Source organism: Gymnoscopelus braueri (genome assembly GCF_963280865.1).
Source record: "Gymnoscopelus braueri genome assembly, chromosome: 5".
Classification (NCBI taxonomy): domain Eukaryota; kingdom Metazoa; phylum Chordata; class Actinopteri; order Myctophiformes; family Myctophidae; genus Gymnoscopelus; species Gymnoscopelus braueri.
Genome location: NC_137606.1, coordinates 18,580,142 through 18,607,317, shown reverse-complemented (window position 1 = coordinate 18,607,317; position 27,176 = coordinate 18,580,142). Strand labels below are relative to the sequence as shown.

Genomic DNA, 27,176 nt, shown 5'->3' with positions numbered 1-27,176 from the left:
CAGGGGGTGGCAGGAGACACATCGTCACTTATTGTCCACGTGCCACCCTGTTCATATTCCTCACACTTCGTGACAGAGAAGGTAAGTCAGTGCAGGGTTATTTTCATCTCAGAGGAAACTTTTTGTTGCTTCCAAACAATGTATCCTTAAAGATGTTTGTTACAGTAGGCTGATTCAGTGTTGTTAAGTAACTAAGTACATTTACTCAAGTACTGTACTTAAGTACAAGTTTGGAGTATATTTTTACTTTACTGCAGTATACATGCAGTAAAGGAATTTATTTTCTTAGCCCGTATCCCCATCTGCCCTTTTCAAATCTGTGTCAGCTTTGAATCTATACTATGTTGTACATGGTGTCGCTCGTCGAAAACAGCCGATCTAACAGTCTCATTGTCATCAGTGGTGGAAAGTAACTAAGTACATTTACTCTAAGTACTGTACTTAAGTACACTTTTCAGGAATTCTTTACTTTACTGGAGTGTTTCCAATTTTCAGTACTTTTACTTCTACTCCACTAACATCTCAGAGGCAAATATTGTACTTTTTACTCCCCCTGCAATTATGCAAAAACATTAGTTACTAATTACTTTGTAGATGTTGATTATTACAAAACATACAGCAACCACTTCAGCCCTATACATTTCGTCATTTGAAAATAGCAGATCTAAGCTCACAATGGTGCGACACATTGTGAGCTTGTAGATTGTCTATTTTCAAAAGATTTTCATACATTTTATTCTATTAAACAGGGCATTCTGCATAATGAGTATTTTCTACTTTAAGTAATTTTGATACCGATACTTTTACTCAAGTACATTTTTAATTCCGGACTTTTACATGTAACAGAATATTTCTACATTGCAGTATTGATACTTTTACGTAAGTACGAAATGTGAGTACTTTTTCCACTACTGGCTGTATATTAAAGGTTGTTCCATCATGCTTTCGCACAGCTCTGTGCACGTCGCGCTCTGCTGGTTAACAAAACTCTTCAAGTGAGTCTTAATCAGTGGTGGAAGAAGTACTCAGATATTTTACTTAAGTAAAAGAAGCAAAAGCACAGTGTGGAAATACTCTGTTATAAGTAAAAGGCCTGTGTTCAAAGTGTGACTTGAGTAAAAGCACAAACGTATAGTAGCCTATAAAATGGAGCAAAAGTGGTTAATGTATGTTTCATAATATAATAATTTATATCTGCAAAGTAACTAAATAAAGTTTTTAAATAACTGTAGGCGAGTAAAAAGTACAATATTTGCCTCTGAGATGTAGGCTTGTGGAGTAGAAGTATAAGTATTGAAAATGGGAAATACTCCAGTTAAGTAAAAGTACCTCAAAATTAAGTACAGTACTTGAGTAAATGTACTTAGTTACACCATTGGTCTTAATCCTGTAACGTTGTGCCAGTGGAGCGTTAAACTGGAAGCGTGTTGCCATGTCGTTTAATTGTTTTACATTATAAAACGCAAGCGTGGATGAGCTCTAGTATTTAATCAGGCAGTTATGTTTTTATAGCTGCGCATGGCCTTAATATGTTCCCAACAAAGTGATCAGGAACAACCAACCCCATTGGGGGGGGGTCGATTATTCCCATCTATATGGGTCAGTTGTTCCTCTATTCTAAATGTCACGGTGAATTATTTATGAAAAATTCACAGCAACTCACAGCTTTCAGAGACATGTTTTCTTTAACTTAATGTAAACAAAGTTTATTTTATTCTAAATCGTATTACTTGATATGGAAGAAAAAGGGAAAGGGAGACGGAGTCCTGCACACTGTCACTTATAAAGAAGTTTATATAAGATGCAACCTGATGAAGGTCCAAGCGACCGAAACGTTGCATCCTACAGTAAATGTGATTCCTAAGTGAAGACAGGGTGCGGGACACCCTCTCCCTTCCCCATTTTCTTCCATATTCAGCATTCATACTCAGACGCACCTATCCGTTCGTAGGTGTGCAAAAGGACATTATCCTATAAACCATATTACTTGAAATCACTTTGAAAGCAGGTGTGAATTTCCCTGTCACTTCCTTGTTGTCTGAGAGGCACAACCGAACCACTTTGTTGTTCCCGGACCTATATACACAACCTACCCCCCTGACAACGTTTTTTGTAAAACATAATAATAGGTCTTGCTTTTTGATACTGACAGTCAAAACTTACATGTGATGATAGGGCAGATAGATGATTAAAATTAGGTATATTGTGACTGTTAGAGGACTAAATTCAAATCACTATAGATGTGCTTTTGGTCTGCATCTTGAAGAGGTGATCAGGAAAGAAAGTGAAATCAGCTTTGCACAGGTTTGCAGCCGTGATGACCCAGAAAGGGGAGTTCCAAAGAGGTCAGAAAACTGATTGACAGCATTTGATTTGACATTGTATAGGGCATAGCAGTGGCAGTAGTCAATGCATTTTTCCCATTGAATATTTATAGCAATTATTTTAAGCCTAGAATCAAGCCATCCAGGGTCCTGGTGAATCATGACCATAAAATGTTTGATTCTGTGAAAAAACTTTTTTGAAAACGGCAAAACAAAGGGTAATTATTAAATATAGTATATCATATAATTAAATATAAAATAAAAATAAATCTCAGAATTTTTTTTTTTATGGTCATGATTCACCAGGACCTTGGATGGCTTGATTCTAGGCTTAATTGAATTGATATAAATATTTTTGGAAATGTCAATGGAAAAAATGCATTGACTATTTTGAAGTGGAACCAGCAAATGGCCGCCACTGCTATGCCCTATTGGCTTAAATGGAGAATAACTATACTGACCCCGCAGCACCCGCCCTCCCCTACTGTTCCCCTATTTGATTGCAATCACTGGTTTGTAGGAAGATTGGGCTACTGTGACATTAAAGGGTGTGCATGCAGTGCTGCCAATGGTGTATTGAAAAAAAAGGAGAAATTAAGTAATGCTTCTGTGTTGCATATACGTTATAGTTCCCCTGTAAAAAAAATAAAAGAGACAGAAATTTTTTTATGATAGAGAACATGGATAATGCAAAGGCTATTTTAACCAGCTGTTCATATCAGAAACACAACACTCCAGTCATTGTATGTATACAGTTAGCCTTGATACAAGACTGTCATGGACAGATGACCGTCTTGTGAGCCAAGGCTAGTTAGTAGGCTATAGCCTATACCAGTGGTTCTCAAACTTTTTCATGTCAAGGACCCCCAAAATGATATGTATTTGGCCGCGGACCCCCATCTCAAAATATTTTGTTCCAGGGACCCCCAGAAGCAAAGATTTGAGTTACAGATGTTTGCTTTAAAATATATATATATATTCAAAGATTTGCATAAATGTTCACAATAAAAATAAAAATAAAAGCAGATCTACAAGCTCATAGTGCTCATAGCACTTGGTGCCGTGCTATGAGCTTTGATATCTGCTATTTTTGAGTAGTCAAAGTATAAAATATGGGGTTAAAATGTAGGGTTAAAATATAGGGTTAAAATGATTAACTAATTTTGCTGGGGACCCCCCTGGTACTGGGTCCTTGGGGGGCAAGGACCCCTGGGGGTCCCCGGACCCCACTTTGAGAACCAATGACCTATACGTCCTGTTGCCATTGGTTCTCAAAGTGGGGTCCGGGGACCCCCAGGGGTCCTTAAGGGAGTTCCAGGAGGTCCCCAGCTAAATGATGGATAGTTAGGAACCAACGTCCTTATCGGTCTGTAACTCTGAGACCGGGTCCATTTGGTTCCATTTCTACACTCTCAGAGTTAAATTAGCATTGATTTTACAATATCAATTGGGGTCCCAGAGATACAAATGCCATTAAATGGGGGTCCGTAGGCTAATGCATGTCAAACTGGGGGTCCTTGAAATTAAAATGCTAGAGACGTAAAAATCTGCTCTTATGGGGGTCCCTGGCATATCTTTTCAACTGGGGGTCCGCGGGCTAAGTGTTAATTGGGGATCCTTGACATGAAAAGGTTTGAGAACCATGCTGTTGACCACATGCACCTGTCGTCCAGATATATCTGTATACCTCCTGCCTGTGTCCAAGGAATTTCTTTTTTTAGCCCGTATCCCCATCTGCCCTTTTCAAATCTGTGTCAGCTTTGAATCTATACTCTGTTATGGTGTCGCTTACCGAAAACAGCCGATCAAAAGTCTCATTGTCATCAGTGGTGGAAAGTAACTAAGTACATTTACTCAAGTACTGTACTTATAAGTACACTTCTCAGGAATTCTTTACTTTACTGGAGTGTTTCCAATTTTCAGTACTTTTACTTCTAGCCTATACTCCACTACATCTCAGAGGCAAATATTGTACTTTTACTCCACTACAATTATTTGAAAACGTTAGTTACTAATTACTTTGTAGATTTTGATTATTATTACATAACATAGATTAACCACTTCAGCCCTATATATTCTGGCCATTTGGAAAATAGCCGATCTACAAGCTTACAATGCATCATGATGCATGCATTGTGAGCTTGTAGATCGGCTCTTTTCAAAATATTTGTAGGCTATATTGTATTTGTATAGCCTACATTTGAAAACTTGTGAAATGGGACATTCTGCATAATGAGTAGGCTACTTTCTACTTTTTGGTATACTCTAAGTATATTTTGATACCAATTAATACTTTTGTACTTTTACTCAAGTACATTTTGGCTTCCGGACTTTTACTTGCAACAGAGTATTTACATTGCAGTATTGATACTTTTACTTAAGCAAAACATTTGAGTACTTTTTCCACCACTGATTGTCATAGATGGGAGTAGGCTTGGAGTATAAGGGGGTTGCAGAGACACCCTGCTGCCTGCCACCCTGTTAGAACGTTGCTCTCCCTCACTCCTCACTCCTCACTTAACGTGACAGAGAAGGTAAGGGTCATTGCTGGGTCATTGCTGGGTTTCTTTTCATTGTTGCTTCCATACTTAATGTAGGCTATAGGCTATTAATTAAGATGGTTGCCTCGCATCGGGAGGCATTGTGAGCTTGTAGATCGGCTATTTTCAAATGGCCAAAATGTATATAGAGCTGAAGTGTTTAATGTTTGTTTTGTAATATTAGCCTTATCAAAATCTACAAAGTAACTAGTAACTCAAGTTTTCATATAATTGTAGTGGAATAAGGTTGCCTCTGAGATGTAGTGGAGTAAGTGTAGCCTACAGCAAATTGGAAATACTCTAGTATTAAGTAAAAGTACCTCAACATTGTACTTAAGTAGGGCTACAATACTTGAGTAAATTTACTTAGTTACTTTACACCGCTGGATAATTGCTACAGTGTGGCTGTTTATGAAAGGTTGTTCCATCATGCTTTCGCGCAGCTCTATGCGCGCCGCGCTCTGCTGCGCTCACAAAACTCTCCAAGTGCGTCTTCTTAATCCTGTAACGCATTAGTTCTCACCCCCAGGGGTCCTTGAGGGAGTTCCAGGGGGTCCCCAGCTAAATGATAGATTAGGCACCAAATGGACCATTAGGGTCTGTAACTCTGAGAGTGTACAAATGGAACCAAATGGACCCGTAGGGTCCATTTGGTTCCATTTGTACACTCTCAGAGTTAAATTAACATTGATTTTATAATATACATTTGGGTCCCAGAGGTATAAATACCATTAAATGGGGGTCCGTAGCCCTATTGCATGTCAAACTGGTGGTCCTTGAAATTAAAATGGTTGAGAATCACTGCTAGAGAGCCTTAAAAACCTTCTCTTATTGGGGTCCCTGGCTTATCTTTTCAAATGGGGGTCCGTGGAGTAATAAGTGTCAATTTGGGGGTCCTTGCCATGAAAAAGTTTGAGAACCACTGCTGTAACGCACTCCCCAGCACCCAAGCTAGTGAAAAGCTCGAGCTTGTAGAACGGCTATTGTCACTACTTCTCTACATTTGTTTTCTAATTTAGGTCTTTGATTATTTATTTTTGAATTCATGAAATTATTTTGGAATATGTTTTTAAGTCATAAAAAAGTTGGCATTTCTTTGGATTAAAAACAAATGTTTTAAAATAATACTTATACAAAAACAAACAGTTAAAGGGATATTTACTCGTGACCCATACAAATGTGTCCGCGACCCACAAATTGGTCCCGACCCCATGTTTGAACCAGTGCTGTGTGTAACGTTGTGCCAGTGGAGCGTTAAGCCGGAGGCTTGTTGCCATGCCTTTTAATTGTTTTAAATTATAAACGCGAGCGTGGATGAGCTCTATTTAATCAGGCTGTTATGTTTTATTTTATAGCCGCGCGTGGCCTTAATATGTTCCCAACGAAGTGATAGGATTACAATAAGAAGCTTCAGAGAGAGGAAAGTTTACCGAGAGGACCAACAAGCAGTCAGTGGTGGAAAAGTTTTTTTATTTTATTTACTTAAGTAAAAGTATCAATACTGCAATGTAGAAATACTCTGTTACAAGAAAAAGTCCGGAATTCAAAATTGACTTGAGTAAAAGTACAAAAGTATTTGTCATGATTTATGACTTTCATCTGCTCTGCTCAGCATCTAAGTAAGCATATTGTTATCCGTAATACGATGACCATCAAGTACTTTATCAGAGAAACAGACGTCAGTTTCTCTGATAAAGTACTTGATGGTCATCGTATCACGGATAACAATATGCTTACTTAGATGCTGAGTCAAGCAGATGAAAGTCATAAATCATGACAGTTATAAAAATGTACTTAAAGTACCAAAAGTAGAAGTACTCACTATGCAGAATGTCCCATTTCACAAGTTTTCAAATGTATAAATATATATAGGGCTGAAGTGGCTAATGTATGTTTTGTAATAATAATCAAGTAACTAGTAGGCCTAACTAAAGTTTTCAAATAATTGTAATGGAGTAAAAGTACAATATTTGCCTCTGAGATGTAGTGGAGTAGAAGTAAAACTAGTGACAATTGGAAATACTCCAGTAAAGTAAAAGTAGGCTACATTCAAATTGTACTTAAGTACAGTACTTGAGTAAATGTACTTAGTTACTTTACACCACTGCAAGCAGTCCATTCCTGTAAACAAGGATGTTGAACTTTGTGCTCTGATATGTGATTGCGAGGTAATGTGAACTCTTGTTGCATAGACAGATGTCAGTGTTATGGCCAGGCCACCTGTCAGGTGCATAGAATAATTATTATGTCTGGGAAATTATAAATTTTAGTCATTTTGAGAACATGGTAAAATTGTTATTAAAAATACGAAATTTTGCATCACTAAACACTAAATTAGACACAAAGTTAAAATTGAATGTGTTTTGTATTGTTCAGTTACACATGCAGTGTTGTTCTACTGTGTGTGTGTGTGTGTGTGTGTGTGTGTGCGTGCGTGCGTGCGTGCGTGCATGCGTGCGTGCGTGTGTGTGTAGACAGAGAGAGAGAGAGTGAATGAGTGAGTGAGCGAGCAAGCGTGTGTACACCATATATGTATACCATATATATATATATATATATTAGGCCTGTAACGATACAGTAACTGCATCGATGCATCGTTTTGAATTTTCAACGATCTACTATATCGATATGCAAACAGCTAAATATCGTATCGTTTGACTTTGAATCGTATCGAATCGTTTTGCAATGCAAATAATCGTATCGAATCGTTCTGCAATGCAAATAATCAATTATATCAATACTAAGTACTTTTAAGAAGAAAAAAAGAGAAAGAGGGGTTTATATCCAGGTATTTATTTTTCACACAGAATTTTTGGGTAAATAAATAGTTACTATATCGATTTTAAATCATTGAATGGAATCGTATCGTTCTAAATTAACCTGTCCTGTATCGTTCATGTATCGTATCGACTAAATCGCTGAATCGAAACGTATCGTATCGTTCTAAATTAACCTGTATCGTTCATGTATCGTATCGACAACCAAGTATCGTGATACGTATCGAATCGTTGTTAAAACGTATCGTTACACCCCTAATATATATATATGTATATATATATATATATATATATATATATATATATATATATATATATATATATATATGTATATATATATATAGTGCAGTACAATACAGTAAAATAAGTGCAATGCATCTTTGTAAACCACAATTTAGAATTGGGTTCTAGTGCCTCACATGTAACTTCAAGTGGGAACATAAGTGAGAGAGGAATGATAAAACTGTCATGATGCAACTGTTCCTTTTGTACTGCACTGGGTTGCTTCAGCTGTGTACAGTATTATGTTACACCATGTTTAACACAAAGCACCTGTTCTCTAAATATATCCGGAAACCTCCAAGCCATCCACGTCTGCTTTTTTAAATCTGTGTGTCAGTCTTACGCTTCACCACATAATACTTAGTAAAACAGACCTCAATTGCACTGTACCTACTGTACTTGGTGCGTTCTTTTTCAATCTACACCAAATCTTGTCCCCAAAAACAGAATGGGGATGCTGGGGTTCATGTGGTTAATTTGTACACTGTTGCATGACGGCGAAAATAACCGATCTACAAGCTCTCAACATGTCACATCGTGGCGTGTTGTGCGTTTGTAGATAGGCTACTTTTGGTGATTGATACCGTCGTAAACCAGACTTTCGTCTGTGTGTGCTTCCTCCCAGCAGGCTCCAATCCTCCCACATGGCCATTCTAGTATACATCCAGTTGCTCCTCTTCCTCGGCTCTTTGGTAGCTGCTCAGAACGACCTCGTGGTCAACACGCCTAACGGAAGGGTCAGAGGTAAACTGGTCTCCACGCCGGGAGCAGGACGAGGCGCCGTCAGGGCGTTCCTGGGGATTCCCTATGGAAAACCCCCGGTGGGTGAACTGAGATTCCGCCCTCCTGAACCAGCAGGAGGGTGGGAGGGGGTCAAAGATGCCACGAAATTCCCAAATACCTGTTACCAGCTTCCGGATACGTATTTTCCAGGTACAAGACAAGAAACACGCATTCATGGCTATATAGTACTTGTGAACACAAACACAGTTTTTCTGTATGTGTCCCTACTGAAATAAAAGATAACGTGTTGCATACGTACACGCACGCATGCAAGCACACACAGGTCTGCAAGCCCGTCAGCCCTGACACCAACAGTTGATTGAAGCTGGGCTCGGGCCAGTTTTTTTATGAATAGATTGGAACTTCTCTCCTTTTAGAAGTCTATTGAGTCTCGTCTCGTCTCTGAAGCTTGAAATGCATGTTGCATATATATATGTATATATTTTTTTTTTTTTTATTTATGTTTATATTTATTTCCTTATTTGCTGCTGGATCATGCAACATTGCTTTATTTTCTACTGCATGGTATGTCATTGCTAGTCATTGCTAAATACACACAGTCAGTCAGTCAGTCAGTCAGTCAGTCAGTCAATCAGTCAGTCAATTAGCTCAACTGCCTTATTCCAGCTTGTTGATCTGTTTATTCTTCCCAGGGCACAGTGGGGCAGAGATGTGGAACCCCAACACCCCCCTGAGTGAGGACTGTCTCTACCTCAATGTCTGGTCACCACAAGTCAACCACACCATGGCCTCCCCACTGGCTCCTGTACTGGTCTGGATCTATGGAGGCGGGTTCAGCACAGGAACTGCCTCTCTGGATGTATACGACGGTCGCTTCCTGAGCCAGTCAGAAGGTGTGATTGTGGTGTCGATGAATTACAGGTAAGGCCACGTAATCAAAGTACAGTATAGTGTATGCTCTGCTCTGCTCTCTCTCTCTCTCTCTCTCTCTCTCTCTCTCTCTCTCTCTCTCTCTCTCTCTCTCTCTCTCTCTCTCTCTCTCTCTCTCGCTCTCTCTCTCTCTCTCCATATGATGTGTATTTACAGTAGTAGTACGTTTAGCAGGCGTACAGGATACAAGATTCTCCAAACAAACATTTCTTACAAGGAATATATATGCATTTCACTTCAAACAAGCATGATTATCTATGCGTGCCATTTACATCAAGTCTAACAATAAGCTGTATGTTCATATATGGTCAGTAGTGAAATCAAAGTACCCATCATCACAACATGTGGTAACCATAAAGGCACACAGCATCCTTTGTGGTGTGGTCATCCGCAACAAACATACAAAGTCCTTTGTAAGGGGCAGTAACCCCTATAGGGGCTTGCCTTGGACATCATGAGACATGTGGTGGTTGGCCTTTACTCCTACTTGCTTGATGATTTGCGTGTATTTTTTTATTTGATTCGATTTATTTGAAAAGCAAAAAAAAAAACACATAGTTACAGCAGCTCAAGGATGACACAATTATTAGTGTGGTTGCCCTAACAGGGCAACCAGACTATTGTTATCCTCCAGAGGCCCTAGCGGTTTAGTTTAGACCGTCTCTCCTCCCACAGTTTTTATCCCCCAATGTCGTGCCATATGTCAAAATGACCGTCTTGACCGGGAATCGTGCGCTTGTATTTTGCTAAGAGATTGGTTCCATAGTTTAATTGATATTGATTTATTAGTGCATTAAACTTCCCCATCCACTTTCATGGGAAAATGAAAAAACTCCCATTCAAGTATTTATTTCTCAGAAACCGTAAGGGCTAGAGTTTCAAGACTTGGAGGGGTGGTTCATGATTTAGTCCAAAATTATTTAAAAAATAATTACACCAGTCGGCCTCATGGTGGCGCTATAACAGCCCACTTTACGTTTTGGCCTATAACTCTTGAACCGTAGGTTGTAAAATAAAAATCTTTTTTCCCCTAGATTCCTTGGGTCATGACGCATTTGTGTCAGGATAGATTTTCCGCCATTTTGAATTTTGTTCAAAACACACTTTTAGCTCCTCCTCCCACAAATTGTGTCCAAATTTCCTATGTCAAAAATCGGTACACATGATCTCTGGGCCCATGCGATAAACATATCCAAACGGCATTTTGATAGTCCTTACCGTTCGTCCGTAAATGGCTTCCAAAGTTAGTGGGAGGGAACCGTTTTACCAAAAATGCCAGAAATCACAAAGTATTTTTTTCTCGGAAACCGTAAGTGCTAGAGTTAAAAGACTTTGAATGGAGGTTCATAATTTAGTCCGAAATTATTGAAAAAATAATTACACTAATCGGCCACATGGTGGTGCTATAACAGCGCCCTTTACGTTTTGGCCTATAACTCTTGAACCGTAGGTCGTAAAATCAAAATTTTCCCCTAGATTCCTTGGGTCATTACGCAACTCCCCATATAGGCCACGCCCATTTGCGTCAGGATAGATTTTCCGCCATTTTGAATTTTCTTCAAAACACACTTTTAGCTCCTCCTCCCATATATTTTGTCCAAATTTCACAAAAATCGGTACACATGATCTCTGGACCCATGCGATAATCTGGACCGAAACAGAATTTTGATAGTCCATACCGTTCGTCCGTAAATGGCTTCCAAAGTTAGCGGGAGGGGCCCGTTTTACAAAAAAGCCCACAAATCCCGAACAAAACGTCCAGTCAATCCCAAATTTGAATCACATGTCAAGTGTGGTTTACTCAACAAATTCCCAAAAGAATTTCAACTTTGATCCATAGGGGGCGCCACAAATGCTCAAAATGTAACCGTTTGATGCAAAAACCATATTTTGGGGGGATCAATCCTCTCAAAATGAAACGCAAGTGATCTCAGGAGTTACGTGACAATGTAATTGGCACAGCCTCCGACGGTATTCCTCCCAGCGTATTCCTCGAGTCCCGGCGGCAGCGACCCGCGACTAGCGTCGGTGCAACCACACTCTGCAATTGCCCTGAATTGCGACGCGTCTAGTTTCCATTGAGGTACTCTCACAGTTAACAGTTAATATGTTAAAAAATACATTACAATACAAAACAAAACAAAACACATGACAGTAACATATACAGTACATACATGTAGTATAGTGACTGAGCGTCAGATGACATCGCTGCAATACTAAAACATGTACTTAAAGACGGGGTGCCGTGATTTTCAGTGATCCACCCCCCCCCCCCTAAAACATAATCATCAGGTATTATGGTTATACTAGGAGGAAGATTTTTTCAAAAAAGTGTACAGAAATTGTTAAAATTATGTTTTTATGTGGACACGCCTCCAGTTCATTAATTATACCTGGTTCTCACCTTAGCACCTCCTCCACCACCTTAGCACCACCCACCTGTCCTAGTCCCTCCTCCTCCTCATGCCCACACCTGTTGTGTTATGATAATGAGGGGGAGGGCATGTTTTCACTATGTCACTAAAGCACTGTTTCTCTATTGGCACGTTTGACCCTCAAGGTTTCAGCCTCCAGGTAGAAACTCAAAATAGTCAGAGAAGACAAAAAAACACCATAAAAACACCACCAGGGGGCTTAATGAAGTTCTATCAACCTCATAGACACATGAAAAACAGAAAAAGTGCGAAACCACGGCACCACCTCTTTAAGCTTCACCCAGCTAGATGGCTGCTCAGGTGCATGGGGAGCGCACAGGGAGTGGGGTTCAGGCAGGTGTCCTGCTCAGGAACACTTCAGCTGGGCGGTGAACCGGTGACCTTCTGATTCCCAGGTGGCCTTTCTACCCACTCATCTACTTCCGCCCCCAGGTAGTTCTTCAGAGTTGCCACCCTTTGCCTTAATGACAGCTTACACACTCTTGGAGTCCCCACTCCAGGGGCGTAGCCATGGGTGGGCCTGGGTGGGCCGTGGCCCACCCACATAGAGAGCTGGCCGACCCAATCGATTTAAAAAAACAAAATTAGGGGGAATTTTAATTTTTTTATAATACATTTTTGGATAAAGAATCGGTAGAATCGGGCAAAAAAAAATATTAAATAACATAACCCTAATCCAACCCTAACCCTAACCCTAAAACCGAAACAAAAAAAAGCCCATTATCCGCGCAATAACCGCTTCGCGCGCGCGGGTCGGGGACACATGCACGTGCTGCCCACCCACTCCTGCTCAGGCCCAGCCTATTCTAGCGTTCTGGCTGGCTGCGACACTGTCCCACTCATGCTGCTTCTCCTTCACCCTGCAGTCCAACTCATCCCAAAGTATCTCAATTGGGGTTAGTTGATCGATTGTGGAGGCCAGGTCATCTGATACAGCAGCCAGCAGCAGCCTGGATGTGTGTTTTGGGTCATTGTCTTGTAGAAAAACTAAATCATTGTTTCCTTTTAAATGCAAACCAGATGGGTTGGCTTAATGCTGCAGGATGCTGCGGTTCCCATTAAGTGCAAACCAGATGGCATGGTGTAATACTGGGGAGTGGTAGTCATGCTGATTACAGTACGTATGCTTTGAAGTACTGTACTGTACATCACCAACAGCATCAACAGCAAACCATGTATTGGCAATTTCTGAACCCGGTAACTTATCCTCTGCAGCTGAGGTAACTCTGGGTCTTCCTTTCCTGCGGCGGTCCTCTTGAGAGCCAGTTTCATCATAGTGCTTTGATGTTCGTGGTTTGTGACTGCAAGTTCTTTTTTTTCTCCTTTTTTTTCTTCTTCTTAAATTGACCTTCATGGCTTAAAGTAATAATGACTTATGGCCTGTCTACCCTCACTCTTTGCTCTCATCACCAAAGTCCTAAACTTCCTCCCTGTCTTCTGGCTTCGTATCCCCTGTACCCCCTGTCCAAAACTTACTGTTGTCACCACCATGTCTTTAATGTGTCCGTGCAATCTGTAACCATTGATAGCAAGTTACTAGGTGTGCAGTTTGTGAACAAGGCAGCAATGATGTGCTAATGTGAGCTCAGCAGGGTGAGGTGAGCTGTGATTGGTATAGCAGTGTCAGCTGACCTGTGTAGTTCATATTGGTCCACTGTATGTATCAGGCTCAATAGCAGGGGACAGACGACAGCAGGTTTTCCTTCCTTCCTGAAAGTGTGCCATATTTCTGAAAACTGCTTTTTATCACCAGAAACTGCTTGCCATGCCTTGCTTAGTATCATCAGTAGTAGAATTAAGATCCGTTATGACAGTGTGTGTGCTTACGTTCGTCCGTCCGTCTGTGCGTGCGTGCGGTCGTGCATGCGTGCGTGTGGTGATTCCTCTGTTGCATACAGAGTACATAGAATAATGTTTTGGTGACCTCTAAGAGCAGTCTATCTGTTGAATTTCCTCTCCATCCTCATCCTCCTGGACCTCTGTGCTGCCTTGGACGCCATCAACCACTCCATCCTCATCACAGACCTTAGGCATAACTGGCACTGCCCTTTCCTTGCTGAAATCATACCACTCTGACCAAAATCAATACAATAATACTCCTCTTCATACAGTACATTCTACCACTTGCTGCCATGGCCTCCGGTTTCGCTGCTATGCCGATGAGACACAACTCTTCCTCTTCACCAAATCCAACCATTCCACCCTCACCTTCTGCCTCACAGACGTGAACACATGGATGCAAAATAACATTCTCAAACTCAACTGCAATGAATCAGAAATTATCATCAGCCCAACTCTGTCACCTGCTCAACCCGGGATTTCTCACTCAATATCGAGTGCTTGTCACCCCCTCCACCCACGTATTCAACCTCGGAATCATCCTCGACCCCGCCTTCTCATTCCTCCCCCACATAATCCGGAGCACAAAAGCTTGCCTTTTTCCATCTAAGGAATATTGCCTGCCTCCGGCCCTCTCTGTCTTTCTCCACTACTCATTCACACATTTATTACATCCAATCTACTGCAACAACATCCTCCATTGTATCACTACTAAAGTCCTTGATAAATTCCAAAATCTTCAACACTCAGATGACCACCTTTATATTACCAGTAGCCGCTCCTGGTCAAACACATTATTTACTTCACAATACTACCGATCACCAATACGCCACTCGACTTCTTTTTCCGACCCCCTCCAACATAATATCCCCACCTCCTGCTAACCTGTGTGTGTGTGTGTGTGTGTGTGTGTGTGTGTGTGTGTGTGTGTGTGTGTGTGTGTGTGTGTGTGTGTGCGCGCGCGCGCGTGCGCGTGCGTGCGTGTGTGCGTACACACAGTAAAATCAATTGTGTGCGTGTGCGTGAGCGCAGTGGTGGAAAAAGTACTCACATTTTTTACTTAAGTGAAAGTATCAATACTGCAATGTAGAAATACTCTGTTACAAGTAAAAGTCCGGAATTAAAAATGTACTTGAGTAAAAGTACTAAAGTATTGGCATCAAAATATACTTAAAGTAGAAAGTACTCATCATGCAGAATGTCAACGTTTTCAAAAGTATAAAAAACTAGCAAATCTTCAATCTCACAATGATTGCCGAAATGTATATACTGTAGGGCTGAAGTGGGTAATGCATGTTTTGTAATAATAATCAAAATCTATAACCTAACTAGTAACTAAAGTTTTCAAATAATTGTAGTGGAGTAAAAGTATAACATTTGCCTGTAGTGGAGTAGAAGTAAAAGTACTGAAAATTGAAAATACTCCAGTAAAGTAAAAAAGACCTCAAAATTGTACTTAAGTACAGTACTTGAGTAAATGTAATTTGTTAATTTACACCACGCGTGTGTGTGAGTGCGCACGGAGAAGCACTTTGTCAGGACCTTCTCAGGAGTCCTTACACTGTACTTTAATTCTGTTTTGATACAATGATGATACTGTTTTAAAGTATTTATTTTGATGTAATCTCTCAAGAACAGATCCTGCTCTCCGCTTGAATCTGTCGGAGGGGTTCGTCATATCGCGTACGCACTGGCCTACAAAGTGGGCGTGCCTTCAGAGCAGGCCGCGCTTTACCCAATTCAATGTAGTGGGCGGGATTTACGTGTCCGCCGATCCTTCCCCTAGAAACAAACCGAAACTCATTTAACGATAGCGTCCGCGGAGCAGACAAAACCACGGAAAGATATTCACATTTTAACTTGCTCTTTCGTCATAGAAACAAGTGGGCTTATAACCAAAACGATCCATGTTCTCTGGGAGAAGTGGTGTTAGTGTTCCGTGTATAAATATTGTTAGTGGGAATGAAAACATAGTCGCACCACCGGAAGTGAAAGGCTGAAGGCAGACCAAAACCCCGGTTTCCTTGCGCACGTGTGCTACGTCGACTTCCTCCCAGAGCCAAGTGAGATAGTAAAAAACAGCAGAGGGCGCTGTTTTTCCTTTTCATTTGGCGATGGGTTCCCAGATAGATTTTGATGTATTTTGATCTCTATTGCTATGTTGTCTTGTTTTTAAGTCTGGGTTGCTGAATGTCCCATCTGCACAACAGCTTTACCCTTGGGTACCAATAAAGAGACGTTGAACCCCTAGGTCCACTCTGAACCTGGGGTGACAGGGCCTTCACTTGCTCACTTCTCCCAGTGGTACGCTCTGTCTAACCACATCAAAGATGCCCCACCATCTTGTCCTTCAAAAACGCCCACAAAACCGATTCCCCCCACACTTTGATTATACTCTTTTCAGGCACTATTTCACCTTTTTATTTCTTAGTTAGTTAGTTCTTAGATAGTTTTTCGTTTTTCGTGTAAAGCAATTGAGTACTATATAACTCTAATAATAATAATATTAATATGGGTAAATGTAATAATAATAATAATAATAATAATAATTATAATTATAATTATAATTATAATTATAATTATAATTATAATTATAATTATAGTTATAATACGTTTTTTATTTACAACGCACTTTACATTTTTGCAAATCTCAAAGTGCTACAGGGTTTAAAAACATGGCATAAAACAGCACAGCAACCAAATAATTACATGGGACCCTACTAGGCTAAAGGGTTAAATTAAAAACTATAGGTAAAATCAGGGCATAGGGAAAAAAAATGATAATTACGTTTTTTTTTTAAAGCAACAGTGGACTGGAAATATAAAATATATTTTAATCATTAAAACCTGTCTTCACTAATATTCCACTATGTTGAAAAGAACATTTAAATTAAAATGAAAGAAAACCCCTTCAATGAATAGTTGTGTCCAAACTAATCTCTCAAGAACAGATTCTGCTCTGCGTTGGAATCTGTCGTGAAGGTTCGTCATAACGTGTACACACTGGGCTACAAGTGGGCGTGCCTTCAGATCAGGAAGCAGGCCGCGCTTTACCCAATCAAATGTAGTGGGCGGGATTTACGTGTCCGCCGATCCTTCCCCACTCGAAACCAACCAAAACTAATTTAACAATAGCGTCCGCGGAGCAGACAAAACCACGAAAAGATATTCACATTTTAACTTGCTCTTTCATCATAGAAACAACTGGGCTTATAACCAAAACGATCCATGTTCTCTGGGAGAAGTGGTGTTAGTGTTCCGTGTAGAAATATTGTTAGTGGGAATGAAAACATACTCGCACCACCGGAAGTGAAACGCTGAAGGCAGACCAAAACCCCGGTTTCCTTGCGCACGGGTGCTACGTCGTCATTGTCCCAGAGCCAAGTGAGATAGTACAAACAGCAGAGGGCGCTGTTTTTCCTTCTCATTTGATTCTGGGTTCCCAGATTGTGTCCAAACTGACTGACTGGTACATACTGTATATGCACATACTGTAACCACTGTTTTTGATCCGTGACAGAGTCGGAGCACTGGGTTTCCTGTCACTTCCTGAGAGCAAGTCTATTCGTGGAAATGCAGGTCTACTAGACCAGCAACTGGCCCTCCGCTGGGTAACGGACAATATTGCTGCTTTTGGAGGGCACCCCTCTAAGGTACAGCTTTTTATTCATTATTTATTATATAATGCAGATTTAATATATTTTAAATATCATGCTATTTACCATAAATACAATTGACTGTTTTAGCACCATGCAATATAAGACTTTTCATGAGGGAAATCATTTGGGAGAAACAAAAGTATAAGGTAACGCCTTGCTGTTACTGTATGTCCAGGTGACCTTGTTTGGGGAGAGCGCTGGGGCAGCGTCTGTTGGCTACCACCTTCTTTCCCCAGGCAGCCATGGACTCTTTCAGAGAGCAGCGATGCAAAGTGCTTCTCCTACTGCACCCTGGGCCTTCCTCAGTCAGATCGAGGCCTGGGAGAGGTACAGTATAGCCTACATGAACCATGACACTGCTTCAACGGTTGAATCAGCTGTGAATTCATTCATTCAGCCAGTCATTGTCTGTCTGTCTGTCTGTCTGTCTGTCTGTCTGTCTGTCTGTCTGTCTGTCTGTCTGTCTGTCTCTCACTCACTCACTCACTCACTCACACCACATCATAATTCTGTCTCCTCATTCATTGAAGTATTATGACTCACGCACTTTGTTATTTTGACCGATACGAATACACTCATAATTATAATTAGTGATTCATAGAGTGTACCGGGTAGCAAACAAAGGCCAACCAAACATCCATGCTCATTAAGAGAAGGGCACTCAGACAGAAGAAATATCTACCCTCTCTTCCGCTCTTCAACCGTGTTGAAGAGAGGAAGACAGTTCATCATTATTATTCAGAAGTAGTGGCACACACGTCTCAAACGCTGTTCTCAGATGCATGCAAACTCAATTATGTTCACCATGGCTCATACTGCTCTCATTCATCTTCCGCCCTCTCCCTGTTTCCACCTCCCTTTCTTCATTTACATCCCTTCCTCTTTTCTCTCTTCTCTCTCTCTCACCCTTCCACATTCCCTCTCTCTCAATTTCCCCAATATCATCATCTTTCCTTCCTCCTTCAATCCCTCTCTCTCCTCCGCACTCTCACTCCTCTCTGTCATTTCCTATCTCTTTTCTCAGGTCTGTGAGTCTTGGACAGCTGCTAGGCTGCCCGCTCTCCCCTGCAGCTGATCTGGAGGCGTGTCTGCAGAAGGCAGACCCGGAGGTCATCGTGAACCGGCAATATGGCGTTTCTCTTGAACCTGGGCTCCTAGGCCTGCCCTTCGTGCCAACTGTAGATAACAACTTCCTACCAGATGAACCAGAAGTAGGTGTGTGGGTGCAGTTTCTGCAAGGGTGATCTTGCAATTTGTGGGTGTACACATATGTGGGTGGGCCATACTACTGTGCTTCGCAGTAAAGGTGTGTTGAAGAAGATGATGTTGGTGTTGCCGCATGTTGGAATGTAGTGGATGTTGTGCACGTTCAGATGTGCATGTTTTGAATGGGAATCTGAAGCATGCTATAGCATGCACACATTAAGGTTGAGCTTAGAACAAACTTCTATAGCTGGATCCAAAAGAATCAATACTACATTGATAGGTCCCCCTAGAAACTGACACATTTAAAATTTGTAAAAGCAAACAACTGAGACTCTTATTTTGTTTTCACTCATAAAGGTGCTTCTTCGCACTGGCAACTTCCTGAAGACAGATTTACTGATTGGCGTCAACCAAGATGAAGGAACCTACTTCCTAATCTATGGATCACCAGGATATGACGTCACCAGTGAGAGTCTGATCAGTAGGAGGGACTTCCTGGAGGGGGTTGACCTTGCAATGCCCGGAGCCAGTAATGTCACAGTGGAGACAGCTGCTTTCCTCTACACAGATTGGACAGATGAGAATAATAGCACAAAACTTCGAGACTATTTGGGTCACCTGGTTGGAGACCAGGACTTCGCTTGTCCTGTCTTAGACTTCAGTCACAGGTAATTGATCCAGGCTACTCTGACTACTTGATTTTAGGAAGCCTTGAAGTTAGGGAGGGCCATCACAAAGTCATCATTTTGAATCCCAGTTCAATTTCTTCGGATTTTATAGCACTTGCTGTGGGTACCTTGGACAGCTTTATGGAGTATAGGGAGATGCGTGGAATCCATGGCCTTATTCCACTGTAATATCAATTTTATTTAATTGCTAGTGCTAAATGACACTGATAGCGGAAACCAAAGATACACAGGGATTGTGTTTCCCTCTGCATTCTTAAAACAAAAAGAAAAAAAGTGTGCTTGCTGTGCAGTTGTCTTCTTTAAACTCTCTAGAGTCAAAGTAATACAATATGGTCACCTCCTCTCCCAGGTATGCAGAACATGGAGGGAAACCCCGCCTATACCTATTTGACCACCGCTCCTCCACCAACCCCTGGCCAAAGTGGATGGGTGTTATGCATGGCTATGAGATCGAGTTTGTCTTCGGAATGCCACTGAATCGAACCCTGCGATACACACAGGAGGAAGTGACCATGAGCAAGAAGATAATGAAACACTGGGCCAACTTCGCCCGAACAGGGTAAACATCCACCCACCCATCCATCCATCCAATATTATATTTTTATTAATGTAATATTTATTATGTTTGTATTATATGTTGTACATAATGTAGATTCATACGTAACATTACCTCTATTTAAGTATAAAAGAAATGCCTTGGTCAATGCACTGTGGATATACTGATACTTTGATGGTTTGTCTACTAAAATCCCACAGTGGGGAGACTTTTATATTGGCTCCCACTATTCAAACAGGATACATTCAAGGTGGGATGACATTGGTTGGTGTTGTACTTATAGCATTGTCTCTCAAAGTGGGGTCCAGGGATCACCATGGTTCCTTGAGGGGGTTTTACTTTAAAGAACTTAAAAAAAAAAAAAAAAAAAAAAAGTGTATTGAAATAACACAGCCCCCTCACACATTAGGACAATATCAGTCACTAGAACAAGGGACATGTGTTTTCAATGAGTCTAACATGGTTCAAATGGAGTTCGCATCACAGTAGGAGTGAGGTGTGTCTGATGAAATGAATACCAAATAAATATTGAATCAAGTAACTCAAGAACTGTCTGGGGTGCCGGTGCACACAAAAGCCAGAATAGACTTTAATATAACCTCAGATGGGTTTTAACTCTTTGACTGCGGACGACGCGATAACGCGTCAAGTGCTACTTTGTCCAGTTGGCCGTCAACGCGTTCGACGCGCTTGACGCGCGTTCATTGTTTAATCTCTGATTGCGCTATGCTGCTTAATATTCAATGTTATTCTCGAGTTCCACTTACTTCACGGACATCTGCATCCGGTTTCATGTCCTGGATTCCGTTTCCGGTTTTTGATTTTTTTCCCCAGTCATTTTCGTCCAAAATAGGTAAATAAACGGGTTTTCACACGGTATAACGGACAAACGGACAGGTTCTCTTCTATAATCTATGGTCTGGGTGACGATCAGTCATCGCCGTCGTGTACCACATCGTAATTTTCGCCGATCAAAACAATCTGGGACGACGTCACATCCGTTTTCATGTTTTTCCTTGTCTAATCTATCAAGAAGGGTGAGAGAGACCCAACGACATGATCAAGCTGTCATGTGCTGCTCTCTAGTGGCGGATTTGTGCTGGGTCTTTAAATTATGTGTCCTTAAATTATTTTCATGAGAAAAATTCAAAATATAAAAATAAATAAACACGAAAATTGCTGGCACTGGGGGAGTACTTTATGAAAATACTCTGGCAGTCAAAGAGTTAAAGTGAAATATGTACGGTCAGTATTATTATGGTCAGTATTATGGTCAGTATCATGTCAGTATCATGTCAGTATCATGGTCAGTATCATGTCAGTATCATGGTCAGTATCATGTCAGCATCATGTCAGTATCATGGTCAGTATCATGGTCAGTATCATGTCAGCATCATGTCAGTATCATGGTCAGTATCATGGTCAGTGACATGTCAGTATCATGGTCAGTATCATGGTCAGTATCATGTCAGTATCATGTCAGTATCATGGTCAGTATCATGGTCAGTATCATGTCAGTATCATGTCAGTATCATGGTCAGTATCATGGTCAGTATCATTGTCAGTATCATGGTCAGTATCATGGTCAGTATCATTGTCAGTATCATTGTCAGTATCATTGTCAGTATCATGGTCAGTATCATGTCAGTATCATGTCAGTATCATGGTCAGTATCATGTCAGTATCATTGTCAGTATCATGGTCAGTATCATGGTCAGTATCATGGTCAGTATCATGTCAGTATCATGGTCAGTATCATGTCAGTATCATGTCAGTATCATTGTCAGTATCATGGTCAGTATCATGGTCAGTATCATGGTCAGTATCATGGTCAGTATCATGGTCCGTATTATGTCAGTATCATGTCAGTATCATGTCAGTATCATGTCAGTATCATGTCAGTATCATGGTCAGTATCATGGTCAGTATCATGTCAGTATCATGTCAGTATCATGTCAGTATCATGGTCAGTATCATGTCAGTATCATGGTCAGTATCATGTCAGTATCATGTCAGTATCATGTCTGTATCAAAAGAAAAAATGCATCACATCATATTTTCAAGCAGGTGTCCGCGGCCAAATACATATCAATTAGGGGTCCTTGACATGAAAATGTTTGAGAACCACTGATCTAAATGACTGCCTTTCTCTGCTGTTGCCTGTCAGGAACCCAGCCATCGGAGGTAGTGATTGGCCCATTTTCACTCTGGAGAAGCAAGAGTATGTTACTCTGAACTCCAGGCCTCCAGATACCAGGAGCAGAATGGAAGCTAAATGGTGTCAGTTCTGGGACAACTTGATACCTAAAATACAGCAAGTTTCCGGTTAGAGCACACACACACACACACACACACACACGCACGCACGCACGCACGCACGCACGCACGCCCACAGGGGGGGAGCTGTCACTCCACTGAACACGCTGTGTGAATAATCCTTTTTACACTCCTACATTGTTCTCACACACACACACACACACACACACACACACACACACACACACACACACACACACACACCTCTGCGTTTGATTCACACGCAGAACCCCTGGCACCACCAGTTTAAAGATAGGTCGTGATGAATATTTTGACTACTCATTACATCTCCCTCTTTTAGCTTTCCGTGTACGTGCAGTATGACACATACTATGAGGGGGCAGTCATGCCCAAATCGTTGTTATTCAACTATTGAGTCAGCACTATCCCACTCAAATGCAAGTGAAAGTCAGTTAAAGTGCACTCGATGATCCTTTGTCCTCTTTGGAAAGATCATTTTACAGTATGTGATCATGTTGAATTTGTCAGTGTTAGCCCACTGTGTTGGAGGCCAAAGGTTAGCGGTCATGAAGTGAAAATCAGCCACAAAAGCACTCAGTTGATTATCTTATTCTGTTCCAACCCCAACCTTGAGAAGTGTGTGTGTGTGTGTGTGTGTGTGTGTGTGTGTGTGTGTGTGTGTGTGTGTGTGTGTGTGTGTGTGTGTGTGTGTGTGTGTGTGTGTGTGTGTGTGTGTTTGTGTGTGTGCACACGTTTGTAAGAGAAAGAGACAGTTGGAGGGCAGTGTGTGCATCTGTAATTGTGTGCACACTACATGTCCACGCTCATGTTAATATGTTTTCCTTGAAAATGTAAGTCACTATTTATTGTTCTCCTGTTATGAATATTAAAAGTGCCTTTCATTGTCTGTCTGTCTGTCTGTCTGTCTGTCTGTCTGTCTGTCTGTCTGTCTGTCTGTCTGTCTGTCTGTCTGTCTGTCTGTCTCCCTGTCTCTAGATGAACTACTGTCATGTGTACATGCTGATGGAACTGCACTGCAAAGTAACCACACACCCCTCATTCTACTACTGTTCTTTACTGTGACCCACTGCCTATTGAGGGGCTGAAGAGAGCTGTCTGTTGTACCCATTACCCCAAAGTCAACACATTGACATGTCATACAGTCAAAAGAAACACTGAAAAACTAAGTTCTTCTTTACTTGCCTTTTTTTCTGTTTCAACATGAAAGCCAGTAATCACTATAACCACTTTGTTGCAGTCTGTTCCCTCACCCCATATTTAACCACTTGAGCTTTAAGTCCTATTTTCGAAAAATGATATTAATAATATATATTATTTTTAGGTTTGACACATTGTGAAATGATTGCATTTTTTTGTATGTTTTGATTTATTTCATTTCATTTTTTTTTACCTACAGTATTATTCCCAAAATATGGACGCCAGGTTCAAAGTAGTAATGCAAACTACCATGGAGTTCACTACCAGGATATCACTCAATGATCAGAATTTGCCAATCAGGATGGAATATAAAAAATCGGACGGAACCATCTTGATCACTTGACTATTATAGAGATAATGTGTACTGATTTGCATGATGTTTGGACAAACTTTTTAGGAGTTTTCGTGACAATATGTATCGTTTTGGGGGGAAAAAATATCATTTAGATTTTTTTTTTAACAATAATAATAATCAGGCATGCAAACAGCCCTGAGGTGAAAAGGGTGACAACATGTTTTTTTTTTTCCGGGTCAGGTGTCACACTATTGCCCTATTTGGATTCAAAACGGCTATTGGCTGAAAAGCTACAAGTTTGCATGTCTTTGCTGTTGGCAAAACAGAAATATTTGTTTGCATTTGCTTCCCCCCCCCCCCCATATATTTTCATAATAAAAACGTGCCATATATTGTCGATATCGTATCGATGTCGTGAGCCCAATATCGTATCGTATCGTTTCATGAAATCGGCACACCCCTAGTAGGAGTAATATAAAAAAGAAAAATCGGCCTCCTGGTGGCGCTATAATAGGGCAATGTTAAAAGGGTGGTGTTTGTTCTTCAACGTAGTGCGAATGTATGTGCAAAGTTCCACCGCAATCGGACGCTGCGTTCATGATTTGTGGCATTTTGTTCAAAACGGGCCACTCCTGCAAACCTTAGATGTCAATGTTAGCCAATCAGGATGGAATATGAAAAATCAAACAGATCCATCTTGATCACATGACTATAGAGATCATGTGTACCGATTTGCGTGAAATTTGGATAAAATCTGAAGGGTTAATCTCAAAATATGTGTTTTACATAAGTCGGCCTCCTGGTGGCGCTATAAAAGGCTAATGTGAAAAATGCAGGGCAGATGTTTTTCCTTGGCCTCTAGGGAGTATGCGTGCAAAGTTTCACGCAGATCGGTGCAGTTACAGTTAAAAACGCAATTTGGCCTTTTATAGCGCCACCATGAGGCTGATTGGAAAATGTCTTCCTCGGCCTAGTGGGAATGTGCGTGTGAAATTTCACGGAAATCGCAAGCTGCGTTCATGATTTGAGGCATTTAGTTCAAAATGGACCAGTTCTGCAAACTTTGGAAGCCAACCTTAGCCAATCAGGATGGAATATGGAAAATCAGACAGATGTGTTGATCACATGACTATAGAGATACTGTGTACTGATTTGCGTGATGTTTGGATAAAATCTGTAGGAGTAATATTTACGGACACACAGACACACGGACGGACGGACAGGGGGTAAAACATACTCTCTCGCCATGCCTTTCGGCCTGGCGGAGACAATGAATTGTTCATGAGTTGTTTTTGGGCATTACACAATCTATTATACATTATTACCTTCTTGTAAATAAAGGAAAAAGAAAGAAAGAAAGTATCTAAGAACGTACTGTACAGTATCATGTAGCGTAGGGGTGTGGCTGTGGTTGTTGTTTCTCATAAAAAGGCCAGTAACTTCCGTACATTGATGCAACAGCTTTGAGGAAAGGTTGCTCTTGGTTCAAGGAACGTTCGGTTACATTGTAACCTTTGTTCTCTGAGTGAAGAGACTATCTCTCCCCCCAACATATGTATGGGGGATGAGCCCACCTCAAGTGAGGTGGGGTCATTCCCCATATGAAATATGTTGGGTGGAGAGATAGTCTCTCTACGTTAGAGAACAGCTGGTTCACTTTTCACATTGATCGGTCAAAAGGGGAGTGTTGGTGGGTGAGGCTTCCCACAGAATGGCCTGTAACTTTAGAACATTTCCTCCAACAAGCTATTTTTGGTGTCTCGCCCGGAAACTAGCCAAACTACAAGCTCAGAACTGCGACGCATTGTGAGCTTGTAGATCCGCTACTTTGGGTGCGAGAAATGTGCAAAGTATAAATTAGGCTTCATCAGGGTTGTAGCTTCGCACAACATAACGTAAAAAAACTCTGATCAAACAAACGTCGTTTGTGCCAACTGCTGTGGACATTTTAAATAAGAAAATGTTTAAAGGAGCCACACCATGAATTTCATTTTTTTTTGGGGGGGGGGGTATTTTTTGGGCTCCCCAGTGTCTCTTGTACCCCAAAAAATATTTTTTTTTAACATTCAGTCATTCACTCATTTCAGAGATTTTCAGAATGGGCGTGTCTGAACAGGCCATTTCAGAATGGCAATGCAAGTGACATCACTTGCATTGCCATTGCATTGATGCTGGCCAGACAGAATTGCTCAGTAGCCCCCCCCTGCCCAAGAGGACGTTTTGGTATTGCAGCTGAAAGTGCTGTATAAGCCAGAGACAATTGACTTGGGATGAGTATATCTGAGTGATGATTTAGGCTCAAACCTTTTTAAAAAGGTTTGAGGGACATACACCATATGATATTAAATATCAAATATTTTTTTTTAATTCATGGTGTAGATCGTTTAAATAGTCTTATCGCCACTGCTCATGACCACTGTTGTTGTGTTAATGTGAGTGCATTTTTATATAGTATTTTAATGCACCTGTGTATTTTTGTAATGTTTTATTGTTGTAACTGACTGCTGGTGTGCCAAAGACACATTTCCATTTAATGGACAATAAAGTTTTCTTTATCTTTCTTTATCTTTATCATACTTGAAACCCTACATTACATTTTATTGGTTACAAAACAACAAAATGTTGTTGCTGGAGTGATCGTCTCAAGTCACTGGACAAAATTAATGAAGTGCTGAACTCTCCCACATATGGAAATGACATATCTTGACAACTGCATAGTGTTGCCAGAGGTATTCACTCTTCTGATTCCAATATGTCCTGGCCTTTTTATGGAGAAACAACACCCACAGCCATACCCCTACGCTACATGATACTGTACAGTATGTTCTTGGATACAAGAAGGTAAGAATGTATAATAGATTGTGTAATGTCCTAAAAAAAACTCATGATCATCACTGACGTTTCAAATTTTATTTTATTCTTGTTTGTAATATGTCATTAATGTCAGATTTATTGATAATTTACTCCATTGCTAATATTCTGGATATCCGTTTTTTTCCTATAAAAATTATTAAAATGAATCTGAAATGACTTGTCTGATTATCCCATCATATTTCAAGCCTGTGGTCCCTCTGCCAGGATTTTGCAATTATCTTGCCTTTTCAAGAAGTCACAGAATATTTATCTCCAATAATTATGATTGATCCCCTGATGGTTGCTAATAACAACAACAACCAAAAATTGCATGTGATGCATTTTTTTTTTAAAGAGACGTCAAAAGTGTGGGCTTAGTAAAATCAGCCGTCAAAAGACGTCATTGGCAGGCAGTGAGTTAAGCAACAGGATGTATTTGTTAATTTGGTAATTCATTACATGCACAATGTTTCTACTCACATTTCATTTTCCTGTTTCATGTCATATTACATATTTTTGTACCGCAATATTTACCCTTTTCCACATGTGTGT

The 27,176-nt window shown here is 40.7% G+C and overlaps 1 protein-coding gene across 3 annotated transcripts; it reads left to right on the top strand.

Annotated features, from left to right (window-relative positions):
- Positions 1-23,573, top strand: LOC308085386 (acetylcholinesterase-like). 3 transcript variants are annotated; one of them, XM_080428536.1, is made up of 10 exons: positions 1-81; positions 8,549-8,856; positions 9,360-9,588; positions 17,392-17,524; positions 17,706-17,857; positions 18,555-18,741; positions 19,094-19,404; positions 19,775-19,984; positions 22,149-22,306; positions 23,255-23,573. In XM_080428536.1, the coding sequence occupies exons 2-10, from the start codon at positions 8,568-8,570 to the stop codon at positions 23,362-23,364; spliced, it is 1,779 nt and encodes a 592-aa protein (XP_080284662.1). In that variant the 5' UTR covers positions 1-81; positions 8,549-8,567; the 3' UTR covers positions 23,365-23,573. The 3 variants fall into 3 exon arrangements, with proteins under 3 accessions (XP_080284662.1, XP_080284661.1, XP_080284663.1); XM_080428535.1 differs by having other exon boundaries at positions 3-81; positions 8,552-8,856; XM_080428537.1 differs by lacking the exon at positions 1-81 and adding an exon at positions 4,852-4,858.
- Positions 23,574-27,176: the final 3,603 nt, after the last annotated feature.